At 38.8% G+C, this 17,305-nt stretch overlaps 1 protein-coding gene across 3 annotated transcripts in view; it reads right to left on the bottom strand.

Moving 5' to 3' along the window:
* The window catches only part of FAM13C (family with sequence similarity 13 member C), a 127,386-nt gene that overhangs the window by 16,095 nt on the left and 93,986 nt on the right, over positions 1–17,305 (bottom strand). For 2 of the 3 annotated variants that reach the window (XM_071811708.1, XM_071811709.1), the window contains exons 9-13: positions 14,106–14,169; positions 7,325–7,475; positions 6,889–6,954; positions 1,468–1,678; positions 385–523 (exon numbers count right to left, since the gene is read on the bottom strand). In XM_071811708.1, coding sequence (XP_071667809.1) covers positions 385–523; positions 1,468–1,678; positions 6,889–6,954; positions 7,325–7,475; positions 14,106–14,169 — 631 coding nt within the window. The remainder of the gene's footprint in view (positions 1–384; positions 524–1,467; positions 1,679–6,888; positions 6,955–7,324; positions 7,476–14,105; positions 14,170–17,305) is intronic. The other variant, XM_065843567.2, reaches the window with a different exon arrangement.

Here is a 17,305-nt window from a genome sequence, read left to right as displayed (position 1 = left end):
TACCTTCTATTGAGCCCTGTGCTTTGGAGGTTTACAGGAGTCTGCCTGTGTGAATGGATCTGCACAGCAGAGCAACTGTTTCCAAGCAAATGACTTCTACAAAGTCAATAAGTAGCTTTCCATCTTCTGAATCAATTTGGTTCCTAAGCCTATCAGCTATGGATATTTTGCAACTAAGGTAATCCTAATAGAATGCAAATCAGAGTCTAAGAACTACTGCATGCACTGAAATCTGATAAAAAGGTATCCCATCACTGATGATTTTCCTATTTCATCTTACCAAAAATACAATTTTTTCATATTGTTTTGCAGAATTTTTAAAACACTGGGATTCGCGATTGCCTCTTGTTGTATTTCCCTTTATCTTTTCAATTGTTATCTTACCAGGTATTTTTTTTCTTGCTCAAACTTTTCTTCATACTTCCTAATCTTTCTCTTGAGACTCTGAAGATGCTTGGTGAGTTGTGCTACTGTTTGTGGTTCTTTGCACTCTTCACAGTTACATCTAGAAGAACTTCTTGGCCTGCAAAAGCCAAAGCATAGTAGCTGCATCAAAGAATTGGCTCTAATGGACCGTGCTGTGTTTCACCTAATGCTTTCCCAGCACTTCAGAATTAGCAGCTGAATTCTTTCACAGAACTAAGATAGTTTAGTTTTACAAAGCAGGCATAGAATAATTGCTTTTGCTTGTACCCCTAGTGTACACTGATGGGTTCACCATCTGTCTTTCACTCTCTCTTTTTTTTTTTTTTAATTAATTGTGGGATTTCTGAATATTTTTCAAAATTTTAATCTAGTAGATCACAACCTGGTTCAGTTTTTGCATTTAACACCCACATCTTACTTCACAAATCTTCCAGCTGTAAAAGGAGATTGTAAGGACATGATTTGTAAAAGTAAGTTCAGGGTGTTCTTTATTACTGCCAATAAATATTGTCATTTTCAAGGTAGTTTAGTTTCTGATTTCTTGCAATTGCAAATCAGTAGATCTGATTCTTATTCATATGCAGTTGACAGCTATGTGTATAAGCTTCAAAGAAAGTTTGGTTTCTGTCTGAAACTCACAGCTTGGTTTCTGGAGATCACATATATGGACTGTTCATATACTCTATGACATTCCCATAATTAGTGAATGACTCAAGCTATAGCTCTATTACAGCTAAAATTTTTTGTATTGTACCTTGATAAGCCTCTCTATCACTCATCAGACTAATTATTAACTAACATTTAAAGCTGTTCTTGCTAACTATAATTAACAAAGACTTTAACTAATACTGCTCTGTGTTATGACTGAATAAATGCTAGATCCTGTTTCTGGTATTGCAAATTAACCACGTGAAAACATGCTACGACATGACAATTTCTTCTTTATGATGTAACAATAACTGAAAAAACAGGAAGAGCCAAAGATTACGGATTATACAAAAACTATTTAAAATATATCAGAATTAAAATACATTGTCTTACATCATGAAAGGCTGAGCACTTGGTGGAGAAGGGGCAGACTCCGTGTCTAGATTAAATCTCTGGCTTTGGCTAAAGATAGAGCAGCGTGGTGACAAAAGGGGATTGTCTCCATCCGTGATGTGATACAGCAGTTGGCTGGTCCCTATGGAGTGATGTTCCTGTGGGCTGCTGTCCATGTCATTCTGCCACTCTCTGTGGGCCGGTACAGGCTCTAGAAAGAAACATGAACAATATGGACTGAGGGTCACTCACAAGATATTTGGCTACCTAGATAAATACAAATCTATACTTAGAGAATTATTCAAAGCATTAACTATTCAAAGTAAACAGCATATAGTTCAGCAAAGTATCACATGCAGATGAAAATAATACTGAGGATGAGAAAAACAGAAAGGACAATTACTGGCTTAACAAAAAGAATTTTTGAGTTCCCCAGGGGAAGGTGGTGAGCATGTTTGTAAACTATGAAGGGTAATATAAAAAAATGGAGAGTTTCCCAGAATAGATGCATTAATTATATTTCCATAGATCTGTTTGCTTTTGAAAGCCATATTCCTACAGAACACAATGAATGTACAAAACAAGTTTCATTTTGTGATATAGCTTTTAGTCCTTCAGTCAAGCGAAAGGCACATCAAAAATATAATATGTCCTGATGCTAAGAAACTCCAGTGTTCCTTGCAGTATCCTGCAGAATTGCGTTAAGGTTTGAAGTAACGTACATGGGTCTGAACAACATAAGATATGAAAATAACAACAACCGGTACCATTAAAGGTAGTGTGCAGTGACTGCTACTTGGAGGAGTCACACTTATGATACCAGGTTAATGTCTTTTACTATAAATGGAAACCTCATCTCCGGTGCCTCGAAAGGTAAAATCTGTGTTATAGAAATGGTCAAGTTACAAGACAGAATGATTTATTCTGGACTGAAAAAGTAGGAATTGGTGAACCTCATCACACTGATTCTGTTAATGGGTAACATGGAAAATAACAGGCACTTTCCAGAGCCTGCCTCCTGGGAATGCCAAGACTTCATTTTCACTTTGTTGTACCTGGGTACATTAACAAGAAGGGACATTGAATCTTCTTCCTTACCTTCCATGGGTGAACTGGGTGAGGATGATCTAAGTCCAGCTGATACTTTTGCTATCAGATAATTGTACTTTATAACAGATTATATTTTTAGGGAGAAGTTCTGTGCTTTCATAAAAGCTCTCCCCAGAAGAAACAGTGTAAATATGTATCGTCTGTCTCAGGTTCCTCTACATCAGTTTCTGTAGTACATAATATTTTACACCAGCTACATTATTTTTTTTTTTCTTCTCTAAAACCATGTATATATAAATAGCCCTTGAATTCATATCATTTATTTTATATTTCCAGACAGCATGCATGTTATTTCTGATCACTATTTTATTTGCAATATAGCATTCATTCTAATACATTTCACAGTTTTTTGGCTTCAATGAAAGTCTAAAACTGCACAGCAAAACAAGTCTACATGAATTTACTCATGGAAGAGCAGGCATGTTTTAAAAGGTCTTTCACCTTCACTTTCTTTCAGTTTTCTCCTTTATACATAGGACAGGACGTTCTCATGGTGGGTGGATATTTCTTTCAGGATTTTAATGGAACCCTTATATTAAATTTCACTTGACCTCTGTCTTAACAGGTACTGAAGCTACAAATCCCTGTTGCTGCACTGGAAGAGTGGGGACAAACCAGCTCTGGCACCCTTCATAGAAAGCACCTACTGATTTCAAAAATAGTAGTTACGGTGGCCTAAAATATCATTTGAAAAGGAACTATGCAACTGGTTTTGCTTTATAGACAATAAAAGATCCCATTTTATATTGTATAATCACAATTTAGTCTGTCATGCAGAAGTTACATGTGACTTCTTTAAGTTAATCTACTCTAACAGTACCATCAACTACAATCACATTAAGCATTTTCACAATGAGGCAATGTAGTTGATTATCAACTCCAACCTAGCATCTTTCCTCTTAAGTATTTCATACTCTGTAGGTCAAATTCAACTCTCCCAGATACCAGAGCAACATCCTAAACTTCTAAATCATGTATGAGATTCAGATCCTCCCATAGGGAGGTTAGACCATTGACCAGTCACAGCAAATTACCTGCACAGACAACATACAGTGATACAGGCTGAGAGAAATGTTGTTCTGCAAACAAAAGTGTCATCTTTTTCTGGCAAGTAATCTTGCCTTACCCTGTAAGACTTGAAAAATTGATGGTTTTGGTTCAGTGGGGTGTTGGTTGGTTCGGGTTTTTTTGTTTGTTTGTTTTCAACTTCTGAGAAACATAATATTGTCAATGAGAGGAAACTGACTTCCTTATATTTCACCATCTTTGAACTTGAAAAACACATAATCACTGTGAAGTACATTCACTAAGAACACTTTCACTATTTCTCATGCTCTGTTCTTAATAGGAGTATATTTTTTAAGTCATAGTAATTAGCACTGTCCTCACTGTGAAAGGAAAATGATGTTATATAAAAAAAACCAGCCAGTCTGTGTGTGATAGGTGAAGGAAAAAAGTTTCCAACAGTCGAGGTCTTGCAGGAGGCAGGCTGTACTGCTGATCAATCATATGGTGAAAGACATCTGCTGATTTTCATATTTATGACCAGGAAGTTTTAAGAGGCTCAACCCAGCCTCAGAACTGGAAGAAAAATACACATCCAAGACTAAACACTCCTGGAACATAAATGCAAAGGATAAGTAATGGCTGCAGCAGCCCCAGTGTAAAACCAAACAAACAGCTGCATAGAGTTCAAGGAGGTTTTCCTATTCAACTAGCACATGAAAGGGAGACAACCTGCATGGCAGGTGAATTTGGAAGCATTTCCTAAATGCCAGAGCTCTTCCATTTCCCTGGCGCCAGGGTTTCCTGCCAGCATTGCTCCACTAAAGCCTGCAAACTGGTGCAACTTTGATATGGCCCTAGGAAAGGCTTTAGTCCCAGCCCTACCACAGATACATTAAATTACTACCTCTTGTCCAGACGTTCTCAGCAAGTCATCCAAACTGATTCATTCCATGGTCTGGTTACTATACTAGAAAAACATATCAGGATGGTGACAAGTTATAACCAAGCCCATATTTAATTACAACTTATGGCCATCATCCTGATTCTAGTTCTGCATAGATCCTAAATGGGACACTAAGCATTATGCTGAGTGTAGCCCATGAACTGACCAAACATCTACCTGTGTTCATGTGTCTGATCTAGCCTCTGTTTTTGCCAAAAATGGGAATTAAAGCCACCACTAGTGAAGGCAGTAAGTTGCCCCTTTGACTGCACCTATTCCATCTCATCTACTCAGTCCAGCTTATCACTGACAAGAGCTCACCACAGCACTTAAAGACAAGATCTGATATCCTATAGCAGGTGGTGTGTTTCATAATGTGTACAAGTCATATGGTACAAGTCTGTATTCTTGCATGAGACATTCCTTACTTTAAGTAAAAAATAATACACTGAAACCTGCGGTATATAAAAAGATTATGGAGATGTAATGTGTTCATCCCTCAAAACATGGTGTCCATGAATGCCAGCATTAAGTTTTCTAATTTTAAAGACATTTAGAATATCTTGCAGTTAAGTTCAGCTGCTCATGCTTCAAGTCATATATTTGGTGCATACTCATATCTAAAAGCTATAAAAATTACACTCCACTTTTCTTTATTTCCCCTTAAGAAAAATGGCTTAATACCCCCTTGCAATTCTTTATGATCTCATTTTGCCAGCTCTAATTCAAGTTTTTTCGTATTCAAGAGTAAACTGGAAGTTGCTGACTTTGCTCAGAGAGAAGAGATACTGTTCACGCCTTACACTTTGCATCCTGAAATACCCTGTCATTTTACTAGACTGTTCTAGCTTCACTCACCATACATATAATGTACTTTTTTCTATTTATTTTTGCCTGGGATGTGAATCAAAATAAATTCAATAGACTACACACTCATGTTTATCTAAAAAAATAATATATTTTTATATTGTTAATATAAAAATTTGTATTGCCAGAGGCACTGAGCAAAAGCTAATAACTAGAGACATAGTATGTATGGCACATCCTCTAAAAACTCTGTTCCTAGCCTGGTACAAATCTCTGAACTTCCATCCAGGTTCCAGCTGAAATTGCCAATAGTCCCATGTGAAAACTGTACCTAAACCGAATGTATCAAAAAATTTCAGTAGTAATTTAAGAGACATAATTAGGACTAGCCCTATCTATGTAAAATGTCAAGTTTTAATAAAATACAAGCCACGAAGCAGATGTTGGTAGGACTAAGCATACATTAAAATCCATTAAATAGGTAAGCTTTAATTAAAGCACAAGTCTGAAGTGCTAGAGTGCCAGAGCATGCTCTGAACTGTGTGAGGGAAATTGCTACATCATCCGGTATTTGCCTGTGTAGTAGGACACAGGCTAATAGGAGCTAGAGAGGGTAGGGGAAGTAGGGGTCACTAACAGTATGAATTAAAACAAAATCTAATCAAACCAGTAAAAATAAGCAAAGGAAACAATTATGAACCATCATAACAATGAATTATGAAACTACCAGAACAAAACAATGCAGTAGACTACTGGAAAAGGAGGAAAAATCGACCCTGACATAAAGGAAGAGACTATGTACAGATTTTGGGTGGGCTTCAAAATGCCTGTGCAGCAGAGAGATGAGATCTGTCCCTGCCTCAGACACTCGCCAAGGGACCAGAACCCGTGCAAGTTCCATACCTGTATCCAGAGTGTTTAACCTATTTGCCTAGCTGAGCTAAAGCATTCATGGGTTTTAGTTAAAATCCAGAATATTTAGTATTTTTTATGTTCCTTTACCTTTATAATAGTTTAGATTCCACATACAATTTTCCTTAATTGTGAAATACAAACCGTAAACTTTAGGATTTCCCAAGTAGAACAATATTATTTGTGGTTTTTCTTCTGTAAATAATTTACTTTTATTTCTTCCCGAAAATTCTGAGCAAACAGCTCTTGAAATAAGTTTTTCTGAACTCAGTCTTCATTCTGCCATAAAACATCAATTGTAATGGGGTTACTGACCTATCTGCCTTAATTTGTACCATACATGGTGAGCAATTTTAGTATTTGTGTATTCATGTCACTTGTCTGTGAGATGTATTAGTCATCTTGCCTTTGACCTATTTTTGAGGAACAGTGATTCCTCTTCTACTGAGCATCACGACTCTGCCAGCCCTGTGACTACACGCTATGAATTGACAAAAATAGTGTCGAGTCTTAGGGCTATTTATTTGCAAGGACTAGTTTCAATATTGAGGAAAGGGGGAGAGATAACACACCACAGTTTTCCCAGATGGGTAATAACAGAGGTTCATGAATGATTAAAATCCACATGCTGTAAAACTCACCTTCGCTATCTCTCTGCTGATGCATTAAATTAAAATCAATAATAGGAGAAATGAAGTGATATTTCTCTGACAAAAAGAACGACAAAAATAGAATTACATGATATGGCAGGTGATCTCACACAATACAGACATAGGAGGCAAAGAGCATAAATTTACTTAAAAAAATATTAAAACTGAAAATAAGAGAGTCAGGATTCTGAAAACCTGTCTGAAAAGCAAGACTCCCTCTCAGAAAAACAAAAGGTTACAGTCATTAATTTCCGTTCTTTTACCAGGTATCACCCCTCTTTACATTACACAGCATTTGCATCAGGAAATTGCACTTCGCATTAGCTCTGCACTGTTTCCCAGAGGACTGCAAATCTGATGTTAAAGTGCGAGTCACAAGGCTTTTTTATAATTGCAAATGAGAACACATCATGACATGGTTGCTTACCTCCACAACTGGCCCCATCAGCTTGCACACTGGTTTGGACTGACGAAGGGGCTGGGTCCCTGGGTGCCGGCAGCTGGGGAGTTTCCTCCTGGGTTGGCAGAAATGCAGAGCACAGATCGGTTTCAAGGGCTTGTAGCTTCAACAAAGAATTCTGCAGACAAAAGCAGAACATTGGGCTAGACAGAGAACAACAGGATTCAGCAATCGCTCTTCAACTCCCTGAGCCCATCAGCAGTGCCTGCAAAGGGGTGTTGTTCCACTGGCAGCTCTGCGACGACGTGCGAGAGAACAAATGTGCACTATTGCACGAGTTTCTTGACTTCTGGTTATTTAAGTCCCAATTTGAATGGATTATTCATGACACGTGGGACAGATGAATTCGTCAGCAAAAGATGCTTTATTCTAGGAAGCCAAATTGAGATGGTGTCCCTTTTCTTGGTCCTGAAGCAATACATTAAGCAAGTATTTCATTCATTGGGCTGACATCACAATCTGATGACATTATGTCCCTCCCCATTTACCATTCATAAAAAAACAAATCTCCCTCTCCAGCCTATTGTGCAGTAGGTAGCAGCAAACAAAGAGTTACTGAGAACATGCTCCCTCATGGAATTCTTGCAAGAGATATTTTTTAATTGGCTGGTTTAGAGATACTTCTTTATGTAGACATAGCTTTTATGTAGGCTGCTACTGCTTCTACAGGGCAACCAGCTCATTTCCTATCTGCTGCAAAGGCAAAATTAACAGATCATTGTCACTGGCTGCAGACAAATCGATGAGGACAAGGCTTGATATCTATAACATCACTTCCAGCTACTGTGTCATGCTTGGTCCATTTCTCATTTGAATCTTTCCTGCTGCATGCAATATTCAGCTGTACAATCTTGCTGTGATGTAAATACTGTGAAAGCCCTAATCACCATCTGACTGAGTAAAATGAGTCACTACCGATACCCTGCACATTCAGTTCCCCTTTCTCAAGGGAAATGCAGCTTGTAATATAAAACAAAATGACACAAAGCCGTCTTAATAATTACACAGCTGGCACACACAGAGTTATACGTCAAGTGTTAAGTTGTACAAATGGTACATATTTGTGAAAAGCAACTTCTGAAATAAAAAAAATCTGACTAAAAACAGGGAAAAAATTCATCAAGTATATACCCTGAAAAGCTCCTTTCCCCACTCTGTCAAAGACACCACACCCAGTTCCATAAAACAAATTATGTTACATTTAAGCACTTGAACTTTGGCCTCAGCATAGTTCAAAAAGGAAACTCAGGAACAGGTTCCTTCTCCTGATCCCAGAGTGAGCAAGAGCTCTGGCCATTCCTGTCAGAAGCAGCTTGATATTAGAGATGAATGAACACAGAAATGGTTTGTGCTAGACATTTATTTAAGAATTAAGTTCCTCTCATCTGTTGTCAAGATACATTTTGACATCTCATTCTATAATAAGAGGAAAGAAGTGACTGCAAGATCAAGCACTGATTCATAATCAAATGCCTAAAGTTAATACTATTATTTAAAAATACGGCATGATAAAGATCTGTTTTCTACGATCCAAGGCACAGGAGAGTGTTCCCAGGTACAGGTTGCATTAACAACCTGCCATCCTCTGGCCCAGCTGCCATTTGTAAGGATAATTTACCCATCTTGACCAACAGCGCCCCATCTTCACACCTCAGTTTCTCCAGACTCTCGAATGACTGGCATCTCCTCCTTGTCACTTACTGACACTGTTTGGTCCAATATTTTACATATATTACTTGAAACTGATCCCATTTTACATGTCAGCCAGCATGCAGTCCCAGAGATACCCTACCTGACTTCCTGCTTTTGATGTATCCTAGATATCTTTTCTACCATTAATTCAAGTATCTTTTATGAGGCACTTAAAAATCTTCTTCAATCCTTTACAGGACTTTCTTGAATTAGAGAAAGAATGATGGTAACCATCTCGCCTTCAACAGCTTTCAAGTGACAGCAATTTTTTCTTGTCAAGGGAAGGGTGCTGATTTGAATCCTACCCATGGCACCGTTTTGGGAAGAGTTTTCATGACATGACTGGCCTCATTTTCCACTGCTTCTCACTCCAGCTAGGCCCAAATGAAGTAGCTATGGAATTATCACAGCAGACAGGCAGTATTTTACAGTCATTAACGTCATCTAGCAAAAGATGTCTACATCAGTTATAGACCAGTGAGGACTCTGATCCCAGTGCTGACCTCATGAGAAATGGCAAGTAAGGAAAGCACAGACAAACACACCAGAACACAACAATGAGGTGAACATAGGCAAATAACTGACAAACATACTTAACCTTCACAGACTATCACTTCGAGCATTTGACCAAAAAATAATCCCATATCAAGAAAATACGTTCATGTTGCATCATTATTTCTTATGATACACTAATATTTATGGTAAGTTCCATGTGAAAACTACACAGACTACATTGTTAAACACTGTATTTTGGCAATGCTGATGCTGCAATTCACCAGCTGGTTTGTATTCAGTTGTTCCTTATGATATTATTCACCCATCTGTGGAAGGTGGGTGGATGGCAAATTTTCAGTCACTGCCAAACACTAAAAAAATTCATACAATAACAGAAATTCCTGATATGATTTCATGAATGTGCCCTTGACAGGGATTTTATGTAGGGTGAAAAGGAGTAAGCAGCTTTGATCATTTTGATGTTATCAGGGAGATGATGAATCTGGGGTATGCCATCAGCCTCATCTTACTCCTAAAACACAGCTGAGTACTATGGTACTGCCACAGCGCACCACACATGAAAAGCCAACACGTATTTTAGGGAATACACATAAGGAGATACAGTTTTAAGCAAAGGTCAAGCACAAAGCTGCCCAGGGTCACCAACTCATGGCCACCAGGAGCATCCCAGTAAATGGTGGGATGACCTTGCTGCCTCCCCTGCTGCATGTCCTGTCCTGCCCTTCTCAGAGGGATGCCTGAAATACCAGCAATGCCAGAGCAGCCAGGCTGGACTCTGCCAGCCTCAGACCTACCAGCTAACCAACTGCTCCCAAAAGGAAGGCAACAAGAGCCTTGTCTTAATCTTCTCAAGCCTCCCAAGTTAATTTGAAATCTTACTGACCACCTCCAACTTCCCTCTAATTCTCCAATACTTTCCAGTACCTGTACAGCCCTGATGCGACTGCAGGCATCCTGCCACAGGGGTGGGGATGGGTGCTCTTCTGCACTGTACACACTCAGCAATATATTTAATCTGGACATGAACCAGCCTGTGCACAGGCTGGTTGAAACTGTCTCATGGTCCAGACCTGCCTCTGGGTCCCGGTTGGGCCACCCCTGCTCTTGGTCATTTAAAAGAAGTTGCAAAACATGTTAGATGTGAAGACAGACAACTAAAATACATATGAGAAGGAAATGCTAGGTTATGGTGGGCACCATCACAAATTTTAGTAAGCTCTTACATGGAAAACCAATACCACTGAAGTAATTTAAAATATGGGATATTATATCAGCTGACGATCTCAGTTCAAATACTTCAGACGTGATGCTAATTCCAGCTTTACTCTCATGCCTTAACATCAGTGTTTCTGAAGCACTAATTCCTGATCCATGATAACACAATTGAAAGGATATTTTAATACTTAAAATTAATCCTTAAGCTTATTTGGAAAAACAACCATATTGTTGCCCCTTAAGAACAGCATTTTGCAACTTTGAAAAAGCAGCAACTATAATTGGACAAAACTTTCTTATATCTTCTTATATTCTCTTAGAGTAACTGACAATTTGAAGAACTTGAGCTATGTCAGTACCATTAGAAGATGAGAAAACATCCTCCATTATCCCAGATCAAAGATAATGGAAAAAATAAAGACATTCACAGGAAGCTAGAGGAAAATAGAATGATAGTGTGATATTTCTCTCCTGTTTGTAGTTTTTACTAATGCTTTGAGAAAACATAGTCACGAAAGTATCATACTCCTGCGTGGTAGAGAAAACACAGCACTAAAGGATTGTAGATGGTCAGCCTGTACTAAAGAATCCATCTTTGCAAACAAGCAATCCTGTAGACTGTGCACCACTGATCATCTCTTTTTCCAGCCAATGATTATTGAAAATCAAGAGCTGAGGTCTTAGGAGAAGGAATTACTGAGATGATAGATAACCTCTTACATCTAGAGATAAATACTACACACCTACACTCACGCTGCTTAATCCCTCTGTAGAACGAGACACTGAATGAACAAATACTCCCAGTTTTTCACCAAAATGCTGTAGCAATGAGTTCCCTGAAATACGTTACAGACCTTTTCTCAGTAGGTGCCATTGGTAACTCCCTCTCCAGCTGGAGGTCCCTGCATGGGGCCCTGCAGGATCAGCAGGGTGAGACATGTTGGTCAGCACGTCCAGGGGGCTGTAGCCCGATGGGAGACAATGTGTCAAATGGAGTCTCACAGCCCCACACTCTCCCCTATCGCACCAAGAGCTACAGCTCTGCCAGACCTGCTGCTCAGTCCGTGCTCACTGCATTCACAGAGAGCAGATAGTTAATCACGGCCAAAAGAGCCACCGCTGTCACAAATGGCCCTCCCTGAAAAAGTATTACTATTATCAGCATCCTTTGTTTCATCTTTGTGGACATCCTAAGGTCTGGTATATTTAAGACCTGTGGGAAGAGGGAAAGTGAATGAATCTGTTTTCCCCGTGGGCCCTGCATGGGCTCTGCCTGGAGGACAACAGGGAGAGGGAAGGAAAAGCAAAGCCCAGACTTGGTGCTTTCCACATAAACTGAAACCACCCTGCCTCGCACACGGTGTTTCTGAATATTAAGAATGTCTGAACCCTGCCCCTGGACCTGCTCCTGCCCCTCCAGGGTAGGAAGGCAGTTTTTCTATTATATCCAGTTTATTGATGGATTTATGAAATCAGCTGGGGCAGAGGAGGAGAATAATCCAAGCTTTCATTATCTAATCGTCTTTGAAGTGGTTCGTATAGAAAAGAAACTGAGCAAATATCAACCTGCTCAATTTCTTCACTCTAAGGAAATTAATGCTTTTATATGTCACATTAGAAGAGGGGTGTATAAAAGCATCTCTCTTGCTTTTTAATCTGAGAGTTCAGGTTAAAAAAAGATAAGCATATTTTATGTGAATGTAACTAAATCTCTGTGGTATCTGCTACAGCAATATTTGTGTCTTGAGGCATGTGACATTTTCAATTCAGAGCTTCCTTTATGGGAAACAAACAAGCAACAATAAGATAGAACAAGAAATGCCCTGGGTCTGTATAAAACCATGGATGAGCAGTGAGAACATCACTTTCTCTAATCTAAGAAGGGAATTTCTTTTCTTATGACACATGCCTATTTGGGTTGACCGTAGACCTGAGACACAATACCATCTAAGATTTTACAAAAGAAAGCACCAGAATTTAACCTTTTCTCGTTCCCCATAGATTATTAGCAATTTCTTTTATTTTATTTTAAGATCTCATTATCTGTTTGAATATCTTACACTGATTTTCTTTTATCTTGACCTTTAAGGAATCCTTTGCAAGAATTTTAAATGTAAGCTTTTAAGTGGAAGCTTTGGTGATTATTTGCAATGAGGCTTCTCAAAAGAAACAATAACTTAATGTTTTCTTCAGGGCCTTAATTGGGTAGACAGAGGCTGAGTATACTCGCTTATGTTGGTCATGGAATGTGCCTTACCAGTCAGCATGGAGACTTTCAATAGTGAGCTGCACAACAATGACACAAATGCACAAGAAATAATTCATTGTAAGGAGAAGCTAAGCCTGAATTTCTTTAAAAGGACACATCGTGGTTTTCCCCTAATGAAAGTCAGGTCTCTATTAATAGACATAGATGTTCTCTGGCTCATTATGGAAACAAAGCTGTCTTTTCCATGGTTTGACAGAAATGGGTTCCCTTCCCCCGACTCTTTTTTCCCCTCTGCTTCTGTTGTTGTGGTGTCTTGGACTACACTTAAAAATGTTGTCTGCTCCTTATTTAAGTCCAGTGCTGCTCATTGCCCTTGTAGTGTGTAAGTGTACCCCGTGCTAGTATGTGGACACCCTTGTTTGTGAGAGACACTTCATTAGGTTTCTGACTTTGAATAACTGCAAAGCTTGGTTTTGGCCTCAAGTATATTGCCGATTGTGAGAACCTAGCCCAGGCTCATCCATTGTCTGACATGATCACACAGACAGGTTCTTTGTGCTCTTCTCTCACATCATCCTCCTGGCATAATCCCTGTGAAAAGAGCTCTTGTTTCAAGTGTCACAGGTGTTATTTGGATTTCCTTGCTGCTTCTCTTCATTCCAACCCGTCTCCTCCTCCCATCTTACAAGAATACCTTTTAGACTACATTGCACTGCAGGATGTAGCAACCTTGAGAACTCCTTATTTTTAAACAAAATGTAATAGATAGCTGAAGACATTTGAGCTGTAATACAAGGAAAAAGTCAAGTGTTCTTGAAAGATGGCATTTCACTCAGTCAATATTGAATGTTCAATTCCTTTCTGAGCATGAACAGAAAACAGCACAAATTGGCTTCAAATTTCTTTTAAATCTCTTGCTTCTGGCTTTTAAATTATTATAGCAGTCTCATATCCCATTTTTAAGCTTTTCTCCAAAAACATGACTACAATGATCTGTTAAAAAGCTAATGTAAGATTCTCAAGTGATTACATTATTCCAGGACCTTAGAATTAATGAAAAACAGACATCTAATTTAAAATTTGTAACATCATATTTCATTTTTTGGTTAAGCTTACCTCATTGAAGCTGTTAACCTGCTCGGTTGCTTCTCTTGGTGAAACACATGTGTTCTGATCTATTCTACAAAACAAAATAAGAATTTTCACTCAATAGATGATTGCTTATTTGTACTGCAAATATTTCAGACTTTTCATCATGTCTGTACATAAGTTACAAGTTATGGGATAAAATTGTTTTATAAAAAAAAAAAAAAACTATGAAAGTTACAACTGTATTTTATATCTCATTCCAAACAACTGTGATTTTAGTGAAATCCTAAATAATATATTTAAACTATGAGTGAGGTCCTGGAAACTATGACATCAAAATCTGGGTTCACTCTGTCACACAGAAACAGTTTACAGAAGAATGATCAGCTCTCAGTATCTTCGTGATTTTGGGTAAAGCCAAGAAAAAGCTAAAACATATGTTTAAATCTAAGCATGATTTGTCCTACATGCTTTAAATGAGGAACAAGAGTTTTCCTGTCTCAGAGCCATGAAGAATAAATCTTTCCATATTTAAATTTGATGGTATTTCAGGCTCCCAATCTTCAGCTTTCTGCCTCAGTTCTGTTTTGCAAATTCCACTAAGACCAAAGGGACTCTCATGAGGAGCCAGAAACCCTTTGAGTAGAAAGATGTCCACATTTTCTAATGAGTGTCACTTTGCAGCCATCAGAGATGTCCATACCTTTGGTTTTCCCTCAGTGTATCACTGCTTCTCCACATGGAAATAGGCAAGGAAGGTCCCGGACCAGCAGGGTGAAAATCACTTCCCTCTGACTATGGCTTATGAGACAACTGTGCCCCATCTAGGCAATGTGATCCAGGCCTAAGGCTTCACACACCTACCAGCTTCAGGATTAGTTACAAATTCACTCTACCAAGGAATGAAACTGAAGCACAAAAACAAAAACAAAATAATCTTCCCATGGATTAGGTGAGCAACCTGAATAGCCTCACACCACAGCTCTGTCTTTCCCCACAGCAAACAGCGGCTTTCCACACTCAGTTGCACAGCCCAACACGGGTGTAACACAAGCTGACTCAGCTGAAGCAAGAAAACTTATTACTGTCTCAGAAAATGAGGTTTCTCACTGCTGAAAAGGTGGAAAACGTTTCCTGGCCCGTGTGAGACTCACTCACAGACACAATCAAAACTAACACAAAACCCAGATTCCTTTGGACAAAATAATATTTTTCATCCTATTGTGCTCAGAGTCAACCCAGCAAAACTGAATAGTTTTAGAAGTCTCTAGAGACCTCAGACCCAGTGCAGACAGGTGCACATACCCTTGTTGCAGTTTCTCATAGATTTATGAGGCATTTAAAGGCTGAAATGATGGATGTGCCACTTTCCTCACCAAAACAGACACATTCAATAGCTACACCAGGGTGAACAACCGCTTGCCTCCAAACAGGATCCAAGGTGTGCAATTCACATAGGAACAAAAATGAGTCATTTTGGCGGAGGTACATCTCACACCTCACCGGCCAGCCAGCCTGCACCTTCCTCAAGAGACACAGGTACGTGATCAGGGTCATTTCTGAAGATGCTTAAGCAGCAAGGTGCCTTGCCTGACTGTTGTACAAGCACCTATCTACATCTCTGTGCAGCTCTCCACATACACATTATTTATGCTGTCTCACCTGAAAACGAATAGCAAATGTCTCCATAATGTGAAGAGGACAGAAGGGAAATGGAATTACAGATCAAAAAGTTTATTGCCGAACAACCAATCTGTAGCTTTTTTGCAGCAGAAAGGACAGAATGAGGCAGCAAAAGAGAGTTAAAAAAACCTGAGAAAAAGCAAGGGGAGAGCAAAAGGACTAGATTAATAGGAAAGAGTGAAATATTTATAGTTTGTTTAATAATGTGTAAAGAAGGTAGCGTATGGCTAAATACAGCTGAAGAATTAATTCACTAATGAATAAAAAACACATTTAGAGTGATTTATTACACTGAGCTGAAGCTAGACATAGAGAAAAGGAAGGAGAAGATACTTATCACACTTGTACAGTTCTGGGGTTCATTTGGGTGACAGCTTTCAGGGTGCATTAAACACCAAAAACAGAATCAATCCCAAAACCGCAACCCCTAAACTCTAGCAGCAGTTCTTACGGTTGCTACGTGAAGTTCTATTCACTCTGGAGAGTAAAAAGTTTGCAGCACCCCTGCAGCACCACCTCTCTCTTGTTCAGGATGATGTTCTTGTCTGCTGCTTTAGGGATATGGAAATCTTGCATTTCACTGTTTCTTTTTCACTAAAAATACTGAAGTAAGATGCTCTTAGTTTTACATTCTTAGGATTCTGGAGACACTGAAATCTTTAATGTGAGTAGCCATTTTCGTGTGAAGGCAATTTGCATTACCAGTCATTTATATATGCTGAACTGATCTTACTCTGTACACTGAGTTTTGGCATGTGCTTTTTTGTCTTCACCAAGATTAACTGCTCTGCTAGACAAATGCAGGTTATCTGATTGTCACCAGGCAACAAAAAGCTTACAATTTAATAACTATGGGTTGGATCCTGGTCTCATTAAAGGTCAACCACAAAATATCCATTAACTTCAAAAGCAGCAGGAACAAACCCTGGCTTTCCATCTGTGCTGAATACATCAAAATTATTTTAAGCCTTAGCTGAAATTTTGAATAATTGCAGGCAACCCTTATTTTGTATAATGTACATCACGTAAACTAATGAAAATGGAATTCTCTCTGTGGTTACTACTCAAATATACGTTATATCATTCTTTATAAAATATGAAGGGCCTTATCTCCCACCCTCTCTGTAGACTGGCAACTCTGACTTCGGCAGAATTGTCCCGTTCTGCATGGCACAGATGACAAAGATGAAACCCGGTAACATGTACATTTGAAGCTTGTGGACATAACAACAACAGCAAAAAATCTAAATACTGATTTTCATAACAGAGCTCCTACTAGACTTCAAGGGGAAGATCAATTTGCATGAGCAGTGAGCTGTTTAAAAAACAGACCAGAACATGTGAGTTATTGAATTATGCATATCACTTTCAAGTCGCATAAAATTCAAATAAAATCACATCGTTTTAAAAAACAGGAAAAAGGTTTAAAGATAGCCTAAGCAAATTCACTTCTTATTTCCCAGACTAAACCCAGAAAGGAGCATTGCATCCTGTGATTTGCAAGTCTCAATCCAGTCCAGCTCTGCATTACACTAACCCCATCT

Source organism: Patagioenas fasciata, chromosome 8 (genome assembly GCF_037038585.1).
Source record: "Patagioenas fasciata isolate bPatFas1 chromosome 8, bPatFas1.hap1, whole genome shotgun sequence".
Classification (NCBI taxonomy): Eukaryota; Metazoa; Chordata; class Aves; order Columbiformes; family Columbidae; genus Patagioenas; species Patagioenas fasciata.
This window is presented reverse-complemented; position numbering and strand designations above follow the sequence as displayed.